We start from the raw sequence: 20716 nt of genomic DNA, 5'->3' as shown, positions 1-20716 counted from the left end.
CTTCTTCCAAGAGTAATCTCCAAGATTCTGAGGGAATGCTCGTTTGTTCTGCTAATAGCTCCGGCATGGCCTCACAGGTTTTGGTATGCGGATCTTGTCCGGATGGCATCTTGCCAACCATGGACTCTTCCGTTAAGACCAGACCTTCTGTCGCAAGCTCCTTTTTTCCATCCGGATCTGAAATCCTTAAATTTAAAGGTATGGAGATTGAACGCTTGATTCTTAGTCAAAGAGGTTTCTCTGGCTCTGTGATTGATACTATGTTACAGGCTCGTAAATCCGTATCTAGAGAGATATATTATAGAGTCTGGAAGACTTATATTTCTTGGTGTCTTACTCATCATTTTTCTTGGTATTCTTTTAGAATTCCGAGAATATTACAATTTCTTCAGGATAGTTTAGATAAGGGTTTGTCCGCAAGTTCCTTGAAAGGACAAATCTCTGCTCTTTCTGTTCTTTTTCACATAAAGATTGCTATTCTTCCTGATATTCATTGTTTTGTACAAGCTTTGGTTCGTATAAAACCTGTCATTAAGTCAATTTCTCCTCCATGGAGTTTGAATTTGGTTCTGGGAGCTCTTCAAGCTCCTCCGTTTGAACCTATGCATTCATTGGACATTAAATTGCTTTCTTGGAAAGTTTTGTTCCTTTTGGCCATCTCTTCTGCCAGAAGAGTTTCTGAATTATCTGCTCTTTCTTGTGAGTCTCCTTTTCTGATTTTTCATCAGGATAAGGCGGTGTTGCGAACTTCTTTTGAATTTTTACCTAAGGTTGTGAATTCCAACAACATTAGTAGAGAAATCGTGGTTCCTTCATTATGTCCTAATCCTAAGAATTCTAAGGAGAAATCGTTACATTCTTTGGATGTTGTTAGAGCTTTGAAATATTATGTTGAAGCTACTAAATCTTTCCGAAAGACTTCTAGTCTATTTGTCATCTTTTCTGGTTCTAGAAAAGGCCAGAAAGCTTCTGCCATTTCTTTGGCATCCTGGTTGAAATCTTTAATTCATCTTGCCTATGTTAAATCGGGTAAGACTCCGCCTCAGAGGATTACAGCTCATTCTACTAGGTCAGTTTCTACTTCCTGGGCGTTTAGGAATGAAGCTTCAGTTGATCAGATTTGCAAAGCAGCGACTTGGTCCTCTTTGCATACTTTTACTAAATTCTACCATTTTGATGTATTCTCTTCTTCTGAAGCAGTTTTTGGTAGAAAGGTACTTCAGGCAGTGGTTTCGGTTTGAATCTTCTGCTTATGTTTTTCATTAAACTTTATTTTGGGTGTGGATTATTTTCAGCAGGAATTGGCTGTCTTTATTTTATCCCTCCCTCTCTAGTGACTCTTGTGTGGAAAGATCCACATCTTGGGTATTCATTATCCCATACGTCACTAGCTCATGGACTCTTGTTAATTACATGAAAGAAAACATAATTTATGTAAGAACTTACCTGATAAATTCATTTCTTTCATATTAACAAGAGTCCATGAGGCCCACCCTTTTTTGTGGTGGTTATGATTTTTTTGTATAAAGCACAATTATTCCAATTCCTTATTTTATATGCTTCGCACTTTTTTCTTATCACCCCACTTCTTGGCTATTCGTTAAACTGATTTGTGGGTGTGGTGAGGGGTGTATTTATAGGCATTTTAAGGTTTGGGAAACTTTGCCCCTCCTGGTAGGAATGTATATCCCATACGTCACTAGCTCATGGACTCTTGTCAATATGAAAGAAATGAATTTATCAGGTAAGTTCTTACATAAATTATGTTTTTTCTCTGGGTAGACTGAGTGTAGAATTCAATGTATCTATTTGAAAACCCACAAATGTTAAAGATTTGGTAGGAGAAAGAACTGATTTCTCTTTGTTGACCAAGAAACCCAAATTTTCCAGAACATAAATAGTAAGCTGGAGCTGAGAATTTAAAATGACAGAACTCTGATTCATAATCAAAATATCGTCTAAATAGATGATAAGATGAACGCATCGTAACCAAAGCCAAGTAATTATAGGTTTCATTAATTTGGTGAAGATCCAAGGAGCTGAGGACAGACCGAAAGGCATACAAGTGAAACTCCAAATTTTGCCTTCCCAAACAAAGGTGAGAAATTTTCTGTGTTCCTGAGCTACAGGAACTGTAAGATAAGCATCTGTCAGATCTAATCTGACTAAGTAATCGTTGTCTAGAAGGCAATCTCTGAGAAGATGAATACCTTCCATTTTGAAATGTTGATATACAACAAAGGCATTTAAGGATCTTACATTTATAACTGGACGAAATTGGCCATTTTTCTTTTTTACAAGAAAAAGATTGCTTAGGAAACAATCTTGAGGATTTAAAGCCGGTTCTATGGCTTGTTTTGATAAAAGGTTTGATATTTCGTCTTGAACCAAAGTTCTGTCTGAAACTGAAAATTTTATTGGAAGAGGAAGAGAATTTTGGATAGGAGGAGAAATAAAATCAATAAAAAGTCCTGAAATGGTTTGAAGAACCCATTTGTTACGGTTGCCTCCAGGATGGCTGGAAGTTGGACCGTAGAAAAGGATGCTCCTAGCGCTCACCAAAGGATCATCAGCACCGTAGACACCATAACTATTGCGTAGCCACCATAAGTAATGCGGACTCTACGAACCACCGCTGCTGGGCTGGTATCTCGCCGTCTGCTCTGCGCCCTGGACCTACGACCAGGCTCCAGTAGGTGAACCTCTTCCTTCTGTAGAGCGAAGCAGGATCAGGAACAAGAGCTCTTACAAGAGCTCAGTAGCTAAGGGAGTATGAAGAGCATAGCAATCCCTGTAGTGATTATAGCTGTCCCCTACAAACATGAGTCAAGGCTGCAAGTTAGAGGGTCAGAAGAGGTCTGAAGTGCTGGAACACCCAGCCTGCTTTTTATTGAGGTTACATGCAAAAAGGACACTCTCAGGGGGAGGCATAAAATCCCCAATCACACATTTGATACATTTAGATAGAGAGACAACGCCCTGTGACAGGCCACAATGAATTACATTACTTTAGCAGATAAGTTACACACAAGAAAACAATGCAGTCCATCTTATCACTAGCAGTCTGACTCTGGAGGAGATTAGACAATGGGAATGTTTATCCCTAAACTTAATTAGAGCTGATGCCAGCAAACGTGTATTTAGAAAATAGCTTCTAGAAGCTGAACAAAGTTAACTCTTTAGTTCTGACCGAAGGGTCTGTCACATAGCACTTAATGGCACACAATGAAAACTAATGCTTTTGTAACAGTGCTCCCTTTCTGTGGAACACTCTGCCTGTGTGGTACTTGGTTCAGTAAGCCCTATTTACTGAACCAAGTGGGAGAAAGCCAGGGACAAGTTATTTTACAGGTCTGGGGACATAGTCTTAAAGGGGCATTGTTCACCAAAGTCACAATATGTCCCCAGACGGTTCTTAAAGGGCCATACACACCCAATAAGAGTTAATACGTTTTCAGGGGCACAATCTTCCAGGGGCCATAGTCATGAGGAAGGAGGCTGGCAAATAGGCTTCTCCACAATCCAGGGAAGCAGGGCAATTTTCCATTTAAAGGGCCAGTTACAAATAGCAGTTTGTAACACCATTGATCTTTTGTTATAAGGTTCCATTTGTGAGCAAAAAGAGCAATTCTGCCTCCTATAATGTTTTGGGAAGAAACATGAAAAGGAAGAAAAAGATTTACCTTGAGGGGCACGAGATCTTTGCCTTGATCGTTGAAATCTTGGATTCCATGGTCTCCCTCTGGAAGGGAAAAAAGTAGAGTTAGCTGGATTTTGGAACTGCCTTTATTGATATTGTTGTTGCTGGTTTGTGAATTGATTCGCATATTGAGACCGATTGGGGTATGATGCACGGCTGGGACAACGTCCTCGTCCTTTCCCGGCCTGATCGGAAAAAACGATTTTGATAAAATATCTTTTTCATAGAAGTTCTGACTTTGTTTAGATTAGAAAAGGTATTAACATAGCTATTTAATTCCTTAATGAAAGTGTCTCCAAATAGTAAACCATAAGTGTCTGAATGAATTTCGTTAACTGCAAAATTACAAACCCTAGGGTCAATTCTTCTGAGTATATTTCTTCTACGCTCTGCATACATAACTGAATTGGCATTGCCTAAAATACTAAGCATCCTCTGTAGCCATTCTCTAATGATAACTGGGTCTAATAATAAATTATTGTAGTCTGCTTGTTTTGATAAATCAAAGGGTTTGGATAGAGGACCTATAGTATCTAACATTTTATCCTGGAATATTTCCCATGCCCTATCCATTCCTTTTTTGAGCTTAAAACCTGGGGAACCTATAAATTTTAAGATCTTAGGCTCAACCTCTGGGGTACAATCTGAATTATTCGGGAGAATAGGTCTGGGACCTTCAGCCCTTATTTTATTACGAGAATCTCTTTTTAAAGGCTGACGAAGTTGGAAATTAATTAACTCTGCAATGTCTGAAGAGGGACACCACTCCGCAGACCTAGGATGATGTAAATCATCAGCATTAAATCTAGGGTTACCCAAGCAATCATAAAATGTTCCTTTTTCAGGATCAAGATGTTTAATAATTTAATAAATAAATTGTAATTAATATTTAAAAATTAATAATTAAGAATTGACCCCAACAGGAAAAAATCTTACAGACACCATACAAATAATTGAGAATTTAAAAGACTAAATTAAAAAGAAATGTGTATTAAATAAATTATCACTATATGGAGACACAGACCAGGGAATGTAATATAACTACCGGAATAGAAATAAATCACTTTTATGAAGATGGCAACAAAATTGCAACTGCAATTAACAAGCAAATAGCCGAACTGAGGGAAAGAGGGCGGGAAAGACAGAGGCGGGACTTCTACTCAGTCAGAAAGAAGAAGCCCTACTGCGCATGCGTATAAACAAAATGGATGTCGGAAGAGCAATCAGAGCAAACAGTAAGTAAAACGGAGCGCAATAGGAGATAAAAGAAGCAAAATTAGCTAAAAACCAAGGAAATAGAAACAGAATTTAAATGAAATGAAACAAAACAAATAAAATGAAAATAGGATAAAAACAAAAAAAAGTATAAAACGATAGTAATATAAACGGAGATAATAAACAAATGGAAATTAAAATAATGGCAAAATAAATTAAGCAAATATAGCACAATAAACAATATATATTTATTCACAAAATTAACCCAATACTTATCTTTCTTCAAGCAGTAAAAGAAAGAGGATTTGCTGTTTGAAGTTGGACAGTTTATAGGCTATATTATCAAGCTGATTGGTCACTTTGTTCTAGTTTAACCAGTTCTCCATTTCTATTGGTCACTGGTCTGTACTCTGTTTTCACTGTCTTTTTCAAATATTGACAGTTATTTGTATTTATTTCTGTGTACTTTTAAAACTGCATTTATGTAGTAAAGGAAAGAAAGCAAAATATGAGTCTCTGGTCTTGTAATACAATCTTAATACGACTAATCTTAATAAGAGATTATGAACTAGCTTTGTGAAGATATATACATTTATCCTAATGAGTTATGTACCAGAAGGTATACATTAGAGGTACAAATCTTGTTAATTCAACATTAAAGAGCCCATAATTAGAAAATATGCAATAAGTAATAAAATAATAAGGAAATGTTATTAGAAGATTCTTTGTGTTCCTGTTTGAAACCCTATTTATAATAATATATTAGCTGTTAGTTTTATTACTTATACAACACCTAAGTTTTTTTGCATGGCAGAGAGGATTTTCTCATAAGAACCTTTAAAATTCTTTAAAAAATGTGCTCAGTTTGCTTTCATGCTATAGCATTATTTTAAAAAGTTACTGATAATGTATCAATTGAGATTATCCACATTAAAACCCTGTGCCACAAACAAACTGCATATTGAAAGTTCCTGAATAAGGTAGGGATTTTTCATTATTGCCTTCAAGCAACAAATGTTTGCTGACCAGGATTTAGTAATGTAAAAGACAGAACACTGGAGAGGATTTTATAAATGTGTTTGGATCTATATAGTAAGGCAGGTGCATCACAGCTTCACAATGGAACATTAAGCTAAAAGGGATAGTCAACACCAGAATTTTTGTTGTTTTAAAAGATAGATAATCCCTTAATTACTGATTCCTCAGTTTTGCATAACCAACATAGTTATAATAATACACTTTTTACCTCTGTGATTACTTTGTATCTAAGCCTCTGCAGACTGACCCCTTATTACAGTTTTTTTTAACAGACTTGCATTTTAGCCAATCAGTGCTCACTCCACGGTAAATTCACGTGCATGAGCTCAATGTTATCTATATGAAACACATGAACTAACGCCCTCTAATGGTGAAAAACTGTCAAAATGCATTTATTTATTTATTTATTTATTTATTTATTATTTATTTATAAAATATTTTACCAGGAAGGATACATTGAGATTTCTCTCGTTTGCAAGTATGTCCTGGGTTTTCAAGTTTTTCCTGAGGCAGCCTTCAAGTTCTAAGAAATTAGCATATGAACCTCCTAGGTTTAGCTTTCAAGAATACCGAGAGAACAAAGCAAAATTGGTGATAAAAGTAAATAAGAAAGTTGTTTAATATTACATGCCCTATTTGAATCATTAAAGGTTTTTTGGACTTGACTATTCCTTTAAAGGGACAGTCAACACCAGAATTGTTGTTGTTTAAAAAGATAGATAATCCCTTTATTACCCATTCCCCAGTTTTGCATAACCAACACTGTTATAGAAATACACGTTTTACCTCTGTAATTAGCTTCTACCTAAGCTTCTGCTGACTGCCCCCTTATTTCAGTTATTTTGACAGACTTGCATTTTAGCCAATCAGTGCTCTCTCCTAGGTCACTTCACGTGCATGAGCTCAATGTTATCTATATGAAACACATGAACTAATGCCCTCTAGTGGTCAAAATGCATTCAGATTAGAGGCAGTCTTCAAGGTCGAAGAAATTAGCATATGAAACTCCTAGGTTTAGCTTTCAACTAAGAATACCAAGAGAACAAAGCAAAATTGGTGATAAAAATAAATTGGGAAGTTGTTTAAAATTACATGCCCTATTTAAATCATGAAAGGGTTTTTTGGACTTGACTGTCCCTTTAAATAGTTTTGTGTCTGTGCACTTTAAAAGCAAATATATAGCTCAGAATGCACAATAAGCTTATTCTCAAAAATTAAACCTATTACAATTATAAGAATAATGCTTTATGTTACAAAACTTGCTAATGTAGTGTTAAAATTAAACTTTTTTATGTGCATTATGTAATATGCATTATTTCCTCACATTCTCCGTTGTACCTTTTTTGTGCATTGTAAGCATAGGAACAGTCCAGTCTTGCAATCTGGAGACTAGTCACAACAGCTTCTTTCTCCAAGGTCAAATCTGACTCAACTAGCTTAATTTTCAGAGAGGCTTGAGTGCTCACTGCCTACCTGCAGAAGCCTCCCTGCAGTTGGAAGATATTGCTCTCCAGCTGTGGTCCTTTCTGGTGGTAGGTCACCGACTAAGGCCTACTTGACTTGGGGGAACTAGCTCCTTCTTCTAACCTGTGCAGCACTAACTTTCCTGAACCCTCCCAAATAGTATTTTGCCAGGAAAAACTTGAAAACACATGATTGGCGCATAAAGTGACATTTCCTTAAAGGGACATAAAACACAAACTTTTTCTTTCATGTATCAGATAGATAATACAATTTTAAACAACTTTCCAATTTACTTCCATTGTTAAATTTGCTTCCTTCTCTTGTTATCCTTTGCCGAAAGGTTTATTTAGGCAAGCTCAGGAGCAGCAGAGAACCTAGGTTCTAGCTGTTGATTGGTGGCTGCATATATATATATCGATTGTGATTGGTTCACCCATGTGTTCAGTTAGAAACCATTAGTGCATTTCTGCTCCTTCAAAAAATGACACCAAGAGAATGAAACAAATTTAATAATAGAAGTAAATTAGAAAGCTGTTTAAAATTGTATTCTCTATCTGAATCATGAAAGAAAATGTTTGGGTTTCATGTCCCTTTAACCCTTTACACTCCCTGGGTTTACATAAGCATAATGTTGGTATAAAATATACAGTGGGGCAAAAAAGTATTTAGTCAGCCACCAATTTTGCAAGTTCTCCCACTTAAGAAGATGAGAGAGGCCTGTAATTTTCATCATAGGTATACCTCAACTATGAGAGACAAAATGTGGAAACAAATCCAGACAATCACATTGTCTGATTTGGAAAGAATTTATTTGCATATTATGGTGGAAAATAAGTATTTGGTCACCTACAAACATGCAAGATTTCTGGCTTTCACAGACCTGTATCTTCTTCTTTAAGAGGCTCCTCTGTCCTCCACTCATTACCTGTATTAATGGCACCTGTTTGAACTTGTTATCAGTATAAAAGACACCTGTCCACAACCTCAAACAGTCACACTCCAAACTCCACTATGGTGAAGACCAAAGAGCTGTCGAAGGACACCAGAAACAAAATTGTAGACCTGCACCAGGCTGGGAAGACTGAATCTGCAATAGGCAAGCAGCTTGGTGTGAAGAAGTCAACTGTGGGAGCAATAATTAGAAAATGGAAGACATACAAGACCACTGATAATCTCCCTTGATCTGGGGCTCCACGCAAGATCTCACCCCGTGGGGTCAAAATGATCACAAGAACAATGAGCAAACATCCCAGAACCACATGGGGGGACCTAGTGAATGACCTGCAGAGAGCTGGGACCAACGTAACAAAGGCTACCATCAGTAACACACTACACCGCCAGGGACTCAGATCTTGCAGTGCCAGACGTGTCCCCCTGCTTAAGCCAGTACATGTCCGGGCCCATCTGAAGTATGCTAGAGAGCATTTGGATGATCCAGAAGCGGATTGGGAGAATGTCATATGGTCAGATGAAACCAAAGTAGAACTGTTTGGTAGGAACACAACTCGTCGTGTTTGGAGGAGAGAGAATGCTGAGTTGCAACCAAAGAACACCATACCTACTGTGAAGCATGGGGGTGGCAACATCATGCTTTTGGGCTGATTCTCTGCAAAGGGAACAGGACGACTGATCCGTGTACATGAAAGAATGAATGGGGCCATGTATCGTGAGATTTTTAGTGCAAACCTCCTTCCATCAACAAGGGCATTGAAGATGAAATGTGGCTGGGTCTTTCAGCATGACAATGATCCCAAACACACCGCCCGGGTAACAAAGGAGTGGCTTCGTAAGAAGCATTTCAAGGTCCTGGGGTGGCCTAGCCAGTCTCCAGATCTCAACCCCATAAAAAACCTTTGGAGGGAGTTGAAAGTCTGTGTTGCCCAGCGACAGCCCCAAAACATCACTGCTCTAGAGGAGATCTGCATGCAGGAATGGGCCAACATACCAGCAAGAGTGTGTGACAACCTTGTGAAGACTTACAGAAAACGTTTGACCTCTGTCATTGCCAACAAAGGATATATAACAAAGTATTGAGATGAACTTTTGATATTGACCAAATACTTATTTTCCACCATAATATGCAAATAAATTCTTTCCAAATCAGACAATGTGATTGTCTGGATTTGTTTCCACATTTTGTCTCTCATAGTTAAGGTATATCTATGATTAACATTACAGGCCTCTCTCATCTTCTTAAGTGGGAGAACTTGCACAATTGGTGGCTGACTAAATACTTTTTTGCCCCACTGTATCTGCCTTATCATTACAGAAGCATAGGCATCAACAGTAGCTTGGTTTAGTAACAATGGGTTAGATTACAAGTAGCGAGCTAATGTTTTGTGGTGACGCAATAAGCAATATCGCAACCTCGCTAACTAGTGCGCATATTACAAGTTGAAAGTAAATGGTTGTGCTGGAGCTCAAACAGAAACTGCAGTTGAAAAATTAGCACAACATCAGACCTAACATATACTGTAAGGATTAAAAAAATGTTCACAAATCACATTCAAAACATATTAAAATAAACTATTACACTCATATATACACTATATGATAAAATATAAATATTAATTAAAAATGCTTTATACGGATTAAAAGGTGTATAGTGTACCAGCATGGAGAGAAATTTAGCAAAAAAATTATTTGAGCATTATATTAAATGTAAGTGTCTCTCCTTCACATCCAGAACCAGCATAGTGAGATAAACAGTTCTCAAGATAAAATTTGCCTAAAATTCTTTGAGGGACCTTGCAACACTGATGAGATGTCTAAGATCATCTCAGGAGAGTGGAGAGCTAATCTACCTACCTATATCACTTACTCACATGTCATAATATTAGTTAATGCCTATCTTGCACTGGTGGCCAGCACTTGTCTGTCTCATTGTAATTATATTCTAACAAGTTACACTGCAGACAGGACTCTATAACAGGTCACTGGAGGTGACAATGTACACTGCAGGAGGTAGGACTCTCTACTGACAATGTACTCTGCAAGCAGGACTCTCTATAACAAATCACTGGGGGGGTGACAATGTACTCTGAGGCAGGACTCTCTATAACAAATCACTGGGGGTGACAATGCACTCTGAGGCAGGACTCTCTATAACAAATCACTGGGGGTGACAATGTACTCTGCAAGCAGGACTCTCTATAACAAATCACTGGAGGTGACAATGTACTCTGAGGCAGGACTCTCTATAACAAATCACTGGGGGTGACAATGTACTCTGAGGCAGGACTCTCTATAACAAATCACTGTGGGTGACAATGTACTCTGAGGCAGGACTCTCTATAACAAATCACTGGGGGTGACAATGTACTCTGAGGCAGGGCTCTCTATAACAAATCACTGGGGTGACAATGTACTCTGAGGAAGGACTCTCTATAACAAATCACTGGGGGTGACAATGTACTCTGAGGAAGGACTCTCTATAACAAATCACTGGGGTGACAATGTACTCTGAGGCAGGACTCTCTATAGGAAATCACTGGGGTGACAATGTACTCTGAGGAAGGACTCTCTATAACAAATCACTGGGGTGACAATGTACTCTGAGGCAGGACTCTATAATTGATCACTGGCGGTGCATAATTCCCAGCAATTTCTTTTTTTACAATATTATGTGTAGGACAGTGGGGCTAAAAACCTTCTAGCCCTTCCTGTACCGAAACATTAAAGCCACTAGATGAGCTGTTCTTGATACTAATTAGGAGAAAAAGGGAGAGAGAAAAGGAAAAATAAGAATTACATAAAAAAGTCTATGGACAAATTTGATTAAATTCTCTAACGTATTTATTTGGATTAAATATAAATATTTTTTATAAGCATGGAAAACATAGAGATTATGATAAAAAATATAACAGGGTGGCAGACACCATTTTTATTTTTGGGGAACATTTTAAATACTGGGGCCGGCTTCATGCTGCCTAAATGGATGAGCCACCAATGCAATAATCACAAACTTAAAGGGCCACTAAACCCCAAATCTTTCTTTCATGATTCAGATAGAGAATACAAATTTAAACAACATTACAATTTACGTCTATTATTTATTTTGCTTCATTTTTTAGATATCCTTAGTTGAAGAAAAAGCAATGCACATGGTGAGCCAATCACACAAGGCTTCTATGTGCAGCAACCAATCAGCAGCTACTGAGCATATCTAGATATGCTTTTCAGCAAAGAATATCAAGAGAATAAAACAAATTACATAATATAAGTAAATTAGAAAGATGTTTAAAATTGCATTCTCTTTCTAAATCATGAAAGAAAAAATGTGGGTTTCATGGCCCTTTAATCTTACAACAAAAGTTTCCCAACCAGACTCCAATTTACGTAATTCATCAACGTATTTTAGCAAATATCTATCAAAATGTTGCATTGAAGCAGTAGAAATACCTATTACTCTTAAAATAACCAGACATTTTGTTTGCACCTTTATTAGACATGTACAAAATATAGGGAGTGTAAATTACTGCAAGTTCATGCAAACAAATAGTAAAAATGTACTATTAGATTTTCAGGGTCAGTTATGCCTATGCTATGAGCTAGTTTTTGCACTTTAATGCCCCTTTAAATGTTTATAGAATTTTGAAACTAAATTAAAACATTTCTGAGCATTATTGTACCACACATCTCTAGTGTATGTAAAGTTTGCATTTTATAATTTATTAATATAATGTTGTTTATCTCTTTTCTTCCAGATGACTATACAACGGGGAACATTATCCGCCTTCTGCTGGCAACAATTATTTTTATTGTCACTGGAATCATTGTATATAAACATTTGGATAATTTGCAAAATACTAAATAGCCATCGTTCTCTAAGACACAATGAAAAGACACTGGAAACAATTTTTTTGAACCACCCTGAAAAGGATATTGAGGAAACAAAAAAGAAAATTAGAAATAACCAATAGCAGAAGAGATTATAAAAGGTCATGTGCTTTCTAAAAACTAGCCTACTATATAATTATGGGCTTCTTTCCTTGCCTGCTTATTAATAGTATATTCATAAATAAAGAAATAGAATGCATAAAAAAACTGCATCTTTTGTTGCACGACTTGCTTGTTATTTGATCTTAAGTTTTAATGTATACCTATTATAAGCCACATACAAATATTTTAATATAAAATGGGAAAAACAAAGACTCAGTATTAAGAAAATGGATACTTTTTATGTTTCACGATAACCATTATAGGGTTAGATTACTAGTGGTGCATTATTTAATACTCCCGCTCATGTGTTAACTTCACTTGAAGTAGTTTTTTGTGCATGTTGAAAGTAAAACACAACGCGCGTTAAAAGCCGTACCATAGAAGTCAATGGAGCAAGAAAAATGAAAAAAAAAACTACTCAGGCACTAACCCCGATTACATTTTCTCCAGTGCGCTAACCCGACATGAAAATATTAATATTTCACATTCCAATGTTCTTCAGATAGCAGAATATGTTCTATTTATTCATAAATACATATTTCTATATATATCTGATGGTATTCTGGTAATTTATATATAAAAATAATTCAATGTAAATATTTGCATAAGAAATTAGTACATCTAAGCAAGTATCCCCGCTTGCTTTCCCCCAGAAATTCTTAATATGCAAAGTTTCCAATGCACAAGAGAATTGTGGGTAAGATATGCAAATTCTCAGTTTTTTTGCTTCAAAAATACTGTTTTAACACAGCGATCCTTTTAAACAGGAATATGACAGCAAACCAGAAATCACTCACTAGACATGCCTGTTTCGTTCTTTTTAGAACTCATCAGTAGGAGTTAGATTTCTGATTGCTGCATTAGAAAAGCTATTTTCATGGTTAAACCAAAATTCATTAAAATTATGGGGGGGGGAGATAAAAAACTGAAATTAAAATCCTCCATGTCTCAAAATTAATTCAATGTAAATATTTGCATAAGAAATTAGTACATCTAAGCAAGTATCCCCGCTTGCTTTCCCCCAGAAATTCTTAATATGCAAAGTTTCCAATGCACAAGAGAATTGTGGGTAAGATATGCAAATTAGGTATGCAAATTCTCAGTTTTTTTGCTTCAAAAATACTGTTTTAACACAGCGATCCTTTTAAACAGGAATATGACAGCAAACCAGAAATCACTCACTAGACAAGCCTGTTTCGTTCTTTTTAGAACTCATCAGTAGGAGTTAGATTTCTGATTGCTGCATTAGAAAAGCTATTTTCATGGTTAAACCAAAATTCATTAAAATTATGGGGGGGGGGGAGATAAAAAACTGAAATTAAAATCCTCCATGTCTCAAAATTAATTCAATGTAAATATTTGCATAAGAAATTAGTACATCTAAGCAAGTATCCCCGCTTGCTTTCCCCCAGAAATTCTTAATATGCAAAGTTTCCAATGCACAAGAGAATTGTGGGTAAGATATGCAAATTAGGTATGCAAATTCTCATTTTTTTTGCTTCAAAAATACTGTTTTAACACAGCGATCCTTTTAAACAGGAATATGACAGCAAACCAGAAATCACTCACTAGACAAGCCTGTTTCGTTCTTTTTAGAACTCATCAGTAGGAGTTAGATTTCTGATTGCTGCATTAGAAAAGCTATTTTCATGGTTAAACCAAAATTCATTAAAATTATGGGGGGGGGGGGAGATAAAAAACTGAAATTAAAATCCTCCATGTCTCAAAATTAATTCAATGTAAATATTTGCATAAGAAATTAGTACATCTAAGCAAGTATCCCCGCTTGCTTTCCCCCAGAAATTCTTAATATGCAAAGTTTCCAATGCACAAGAAAATTGTGGGCAAGATATGCAAATTAGGTATGCAAATTCTCAGTTTTTTTGCTTCAAAAATACTGTTTTAACACAGCGATCCTTTTAAACAGGAATATGACAGCAAACCAGAAATCACTCACTAGACAAGCCTGTTTCGTTCTTTTTAGAACTCATCAGTAGGAGTTAGATTTCTGATTGCTGCATTAGAAAAGCTATTTTCATGGTTAAACCAAAATTCATTAAAATTATGGGGGGGGGGGGAGATAAAAAACTGAAATTAAAATCCTCCATGTCTCAAAATTAATTCAATGTAAATATTTGCATAAGAAATTAGTACATCTAAGCAAGTATCCCCGCTTGCTTTCCCCCAGAAATTCTTAATATGCAAAGTTTCCAATGCACAAGAGAATTGTGGGTAAGATATGCAAATTAGGTATGCAAATTCTCAGTTTTTTTGCTTCAAAAATACTGTTTTAACACAGCGATCCTTTTAAACAGGAATATGACAGCAAACCAGAAATCACTCACTAGACAAGCCTGTTTCGTTCTTTTTAGAACTCATCAGTAGGAGTTAGATTTCTGATTGCTGCATTAGAAAAGCTATTTTCATGGTTAAACCAAAATTCATTAAAATTATGGGGGGGGGAGATAAAAAACTGAAATTAAAATCCTCCATGTCTCAAAATTAATTCAATGTAAATATTTGCATAAGAAATTAGAAACTTTGCATATTAAGAATTTCTGGGGGAAAGCAAGCGGGGATACTTGCTTAGATGTACTAATTTCTTATGCAAATATTTACATTATATAAAAATATATATATATATGTATATATGATTATATATATATGTATAGTTATATACAGATATAAATAGGAATATCTATTTTAAAATACTTGGGAACATATTCTACTATATGAGGAACATTGGAATGTGAAATATTTACAGTACATACACAGTATAAAACTTTATTAAATATGAATATTGCATAATTATGCTTTTTCATGTTTTCATCTACTTGACAGCAAAGGGATCCAATGCACTCATATACATGTCTATATATATGTATTTATGTACACATATATATACACATACATATATATTTAGACATGTATAAGTTTGTATATGTTAAAACCCTTTTCAGACTTTTTTTTTCTAACACCTAAGACATCATATCTTTGAGCCCTTACAACTTTTTTGTGCATTTTTTAAATAATTTTTATTAGATATTGTTATTATGAGTGTAACTGTTTTACGTGTATTTTTTATGTGGTTTGTTCTTTTTAAACTCAATAGTGCTCAAGCGATCATGTTTACTTTCAATCTGTAATATGTGCACTCCTTCCGATGAGTGCAAACAGCCGTGATAAATCCCTTGTGTACGCACCAAATGGAATACTTTAATTTCAAATTAACACTAAAAATAAGGGGAAAGTAAACACCTTGTAATTATATTTTTCTGCAGTCTTCCAATAGATAAACAAATTAGCAGATTCTGAACATTACCAGAACAGATTATCACTTTGCTGCAATTGTTTTTCAATAGTCAACACACCATTTTCCTTATTTAGAGGACCCAATTCAGACTTGAGTCTAGAGAAGACAGTGATTACCCTTGTTGCTGTGTTTAAAAAAATCAATGATTGGCTTCAGCAAAAAGGATGACAACACACTTCAATATAGGGACAGATATGTATCCACAATTTTGAGACTTAAATTACAGGAAAAGTATAGGGCAAAAGTGTTTACTATGCACAAATAAGCATTTTATATTAAATCTCCAATGGCTAGATTACGAGTTTGGCGTTAGCCTTAAAAAGCAGAATTAAGGGGTCCTAACGCTGCTTTTTAACGCCCGCTGGTATAACAAGTTTGGCAGGTACAGGTGTACCGCTCACTTTTTTTCCGTGACTTTTTCATACCGCAAATCCCTTTACGTCAATTGCGTATCCTATCTTTTTAATGGGATTTTCCTAACGCCGGTATTACAAGTCTTGGAGAAAGTGAGCGGTACAGCCTCTACCTCCAAGACTCCTACCGCATTTAAAAGTCAGTAGTTAAGAGTTTTATGGGCTAACGCTGGAACATAAAGCTCTTAACTACAGTGCTACAAAGTACACTAACACCCATAAACTACCTATTAACCCCTAAACCGAGGCCCCCCCCACATCGCAAACACTAAAATACATTTTTTTAACCCCTAATCTGACGACCGGACATCGCCGCCACCTACATTATCCCTATGAACCCCTAATCTGCTGCCCCTAACATCGCCATCACCTACATTATATTTATTAACCCCTAATCTGCCTCCCCCAACGTCGCTGCCACCTACCTACTATTATTAACCCTAATCTGCCAACCGGACCTCACCGCTACTCTAATAAAGTTATTAACCCCTAATCCGCCTCACTCCCGCCTCAAAAACCCTATAATAAATAGTATTAAACCCCCCAACATCGCCGCCACCTACCTACACTTTTTAACCCCTAATCTGCCGACCGGACATCGCCGCCACTATAATAAATGTATTAACCCCTAAACCGCTGCACTCCCGCCTCGCAAACACTATAATAAATTTTATTCACCCCTAATCTGCCATCCCCAACATCGCCGCCACCTACCTACAATTATTGACCCCTAATCTGCCGCCCCCAACGTCGCCGCTACTATAATAAAGTTATTAACCCCTAAACCTAAGTCTAACCCTCACCCTAACACCCCCTAAATTAAATATAATTTAAATAAATCTAAATAAAATTACTATAATTAAATAAATTAATCCTATTTAAAACTAAATACTTACCTATAAAATAAACCCTAATATAGCTACAATATAACTATTAGTTACATTGTAGCTATTTTAGGATTTATTTTTATTTTACAGGCAACTTTGTATTTATTTTAACTAGGCACAATAGCTATTAAATAGTTAATAACTATTTAATAGCTACCTAGTTAAAATAATTACAAAATTACCTGTAAAATAAATCCTAACCTAAGTTACAAATACACCTAACACTACACTATCAATAAATTAATTAAATAAATTAACTACAATTATCTAAAATAAAATACAATTAAATAAACTAAACTATATTACCAAAAAAAATAAACACTAAATTACAAAAAATAAAAAATATTACAAGAAGTTTAATCTAATTACACCTAATCTAATCCCCCTAATAAAATTAAAAAGCCCCCCAAAATAATAAAATTCCCTATACTAAACTAAATTACAAAGTAATCAGCTCTTTACAAGCCCTTAAAAGGGCTTTTTGCGGGGCATTGCCCCAAAGTAATCAGCTCTTTTACCTGTAAAAAAAAGAAATACAATACCCCCCCAACATTACAACCCACCACCCACACACCCCTACTCTAAAACCCACCCAATCCCCCCTTAAAAAAACCTAACACTACCCCATTGAAGATCACCCTACTTTGAGTCGTGTTCACCCAGATGGACACCGATGGGGCAGAAGAGGACATCTGGACTGACAGAAGTCTTCATCCTATCCGGGCAGAAGAGGACATCTTCATCCAGGCGGCATCTTCTATCTTCATCCTTCCGGAGTGGAGTCATCTTCTATCCAGCCGACGCGGGGCCATCCACTTCAATCGAAGTCCTAACGAAGAATGAAGGTTCCTTTAAATGACGTCATCCAAGATGGTGTCCCTTGAATTCCGATTGGCTGATAGGATTCTATCAGCCAATCGGAATTAAGGTAGGAAAAATCCAATTGGTTGATTTAATCAGCCAATCGGATTGAAGTTCAATCCGATTGGCTGATTGGATCAGCCAGTAGAATTGACCTTGCATTCTATTGGCTGATCCAATCAGCCAATCAGATTGAACTTCAATTCGATTGACTGATAGAATCCTTTTTTTTTACAAGAAGTTTAAACTAATTACACCTAATCTAAGCCCCCTAATAAAATAAAAAAGCCCCCCAAAATAATAAAATGCCCTACCCTAAATTGCAAATAGCCCTTAAAAGGGCCTTTGTGGGGCATTGCCCCAAAGTAATCAGCTCTTTTACCTGTAAAAAAAGAATACAATACCCCCCAACATTAAAACAAACCACCCACACACCCCTACTCTAAAACCCACCCAATACCCCCTTATAGTAACCTAACACTACCCCATTGAAGATCACCCTACCTTGAGTCGTCTTCACCCAGATGGGCACAAGTGGTCATCCGATCCGTCCAGAAGTGTTCATCCGATGGGGCAGAAGAGGACATCCAGACTGGCAGAAGTCTTCATCCTATCCGGGCAGAAGAGGACATCCGGACCGGGAGAAGGCTTCACCCAAGCGGCATCTTCTATCTTCATCCATCCGACGAGGAGCGACTCCATCTTGAAGACATCCGGCGTGGAGCATCCTTCCAGCACGATGACTAACGATGAATGACGGTTCCTTGAAAAGACGTCATCCAAGATGGCGTCCCTCGAATTCCAATTGGCTGATAGGATTCTATCAGCCAATCGGAATTAAGGTAGGAAAAATCTGATTGGTCAATTTAATCAGCCAATCGGCTTGAAGTTCAATCCGATTGGCTGATTGGATCAGCCAATAGAATGCGAGGTCAATTCTATTGGCTGATCCAATCAGCCAATCGGATTGAACTTCAATCCGATTGGCTGATTAAATCAACCAATCAGATTTTTCCTACCTTAATTTTAATTGGCTGATAGAATCCAATCAGCCAATCGAAATTCGAGGGACGCCATCTTGGATGACGTCATTTAAAGGAACCTTCATTTGTTGTTAGTCGTCGGAAAGAAGAGGATGCTCCGCGTCGGATGTCTTGAAGATGGACCCGCTCCACGCCAGATGGATGAAGATAGAAGATGCCGCTTGGATGAAGACTTCTGCTGGATGGAGGACCTCTTCTGCCCCGATCGGATGAAGACTTCTGCTGGTCCGGATGTCCTCTTCTGCCCCATCGGATGAACACTTCTGGACGGATCGGATGACCACTTGTGCCCGGCTGGGTGAACACAGCTCAAGGTAGAGTGATCTTCAATGGGGTAGTGTTTTTTAAGGGGGGATCAGGTGGGTTTTAGAGTAGGGGTGTGTGGGTGGTGAGTTGTAATGTTTGGGGGGTATTGCATTTCTTTTTTTTACAGGTAAAAGAGCTGATTACTTTGGGGCAATGCCCTGCAAAAAGCCCTTTTAAGGGCTTGTAAAAGAGCTGATTACTTTGTAATTTAATTTAGGATAGGGATTTTTATTATTTTGGGGGGGTTTTTTATTTTATTAGAGGGATTAGATTAGGTGTAATTAGATTAAACTTCTTGTAATATTTTTTTATTTTTTGTAATTTAGTGTTTGTTTTTTTGGTAATATAGTTTAGTTTGTTTAATTGTATTTTATTTTAGATAATTGTAGTTAATTTATTTAATTAATTTATTGATAGTGTTAGATGTATGTGTAACTTAGGTTAGGATTCATTTTACAAGTAATTTTGTAATTATTTTAACTAGGAAGTTATTAAATAGTTATTAACTATTTAATAGCTATTGTACCTAGTTAAAATAAATACAAAGTTGCCTGTAAAAAAATATAAATCCAAAAATAGCTACAATGTAACTATTAGTTATATTGTAGCTATCTTATGGTTTATTTTATAGGTAAGTATTTAGTTTTAAATAGGAATAATTTATTTAATTATAGTAATTTTATTTCAATTTATTAAAAATAGATTTAACTTATGGGGGTGTTAGGGTTAGACTTAGGTTTAGGGGTTAATAACTTTATTATAGTAGTGGCAACGTTGGGGACGGCAGATTAGAGGTTAATAATTGTAGGTAGGTGGCGGCGATGTTAGGGACGGCAGATTAGGGGTTAATAAAATTTATTATAGTGTTTGCGAGGTGGGAGTGCGGCGGTTTAGGGGTTAATACATTTATTATAGTGGCGGCGGTGTCCGGTCGGCAGATTAGGGGTTACTAAATGTAGGTAGGTTGCAGCAACGTTTGGGGCAGCAGATTAGGGGTTAATAAATATAATATAGGTGTCGGCGATGTTAAGGGCAGCAGATTAGGGGTTCATATGGATAATGTAAGTGGTGGCGGTGTCCGGAGCGGCAGATTAGGGGTTAATAATATAATGCAGGTGGCGACGATGTTGGGGGCAGCAGATTAGAGGTTAATAAGTGTAAGGTTAGGGGTGTTTAGACTCTGGGTTCATGTTAGGGTGTTACGTGTAGACATTAAAAGTATTTTTCCATAGGAAACAATGGGGCTGCGTTAGAAGCTGAACGCTGCTTTTTTACAGTTGTTAAGTTTTTTTTCAGCTGTCTCAGCCCCATTGTTTCCTATGGGGAAATCGTGCACAAGCACGTTTTGCCAGCTTACCGCTACCGTAAGCAACGCTGGTATTACAGTGAGAAGTGGAGCTAAATTTTGCTCAACGCTCACTTTTCTGAGGCTAACGCAGCCATTCAGAAAACTTGTAATACCAGCGTTGTTTAAAGTGAGCGCTGGAATAAAAAGGAGCGTTTGCAACTCTAGTCTTTACAGACAAAATTTGTAA

The 20716-nt window shown here is 36.7% G+C and overlaps 1 protein-coding gene across 1 annotated transcript in view; it reads left to right on the top strand.

Annotated features, from left to right (window-relative positions):
- LOC128638649 (uncharacterized) overlaps positions 1–12480 on the top strand; it is a 426945-nt gene extending 414465 nt beyond the window's left edge. The window contains exon 5 of the mRNA XM_053690744.1: positions 12124–12480. Within this exon, the coding sequence (XP_053546719.1) occupies positions 12124–12233 (110 nt within the window). The 3' untranslated portion in view covers positions 12234–12480. The remainder of the gene's footprint in view (positions 1–12123) is intronic.
- The last annotated feature ends 8236 nt before the right edge of the window (positions 12481–20716 follow it).

The sequence above is a fragment of the Bombina bombina genome, chromosome 8 (assembly GCF_027579735.1).
Source record: "Bombina bombina isolate aBomBom1 chromosome 8, aBomBom1.pri, whole genome shotgun sequence".
Lineage (NCBI taxonomy): Eukaryota > Metazoa > Chordata > Amphibia > Anura > Bombinatoridae > Bombina > Bombina bombina.
This window is presented reverse-complemented; position numbering and strand designations above follow the sequence as displayed.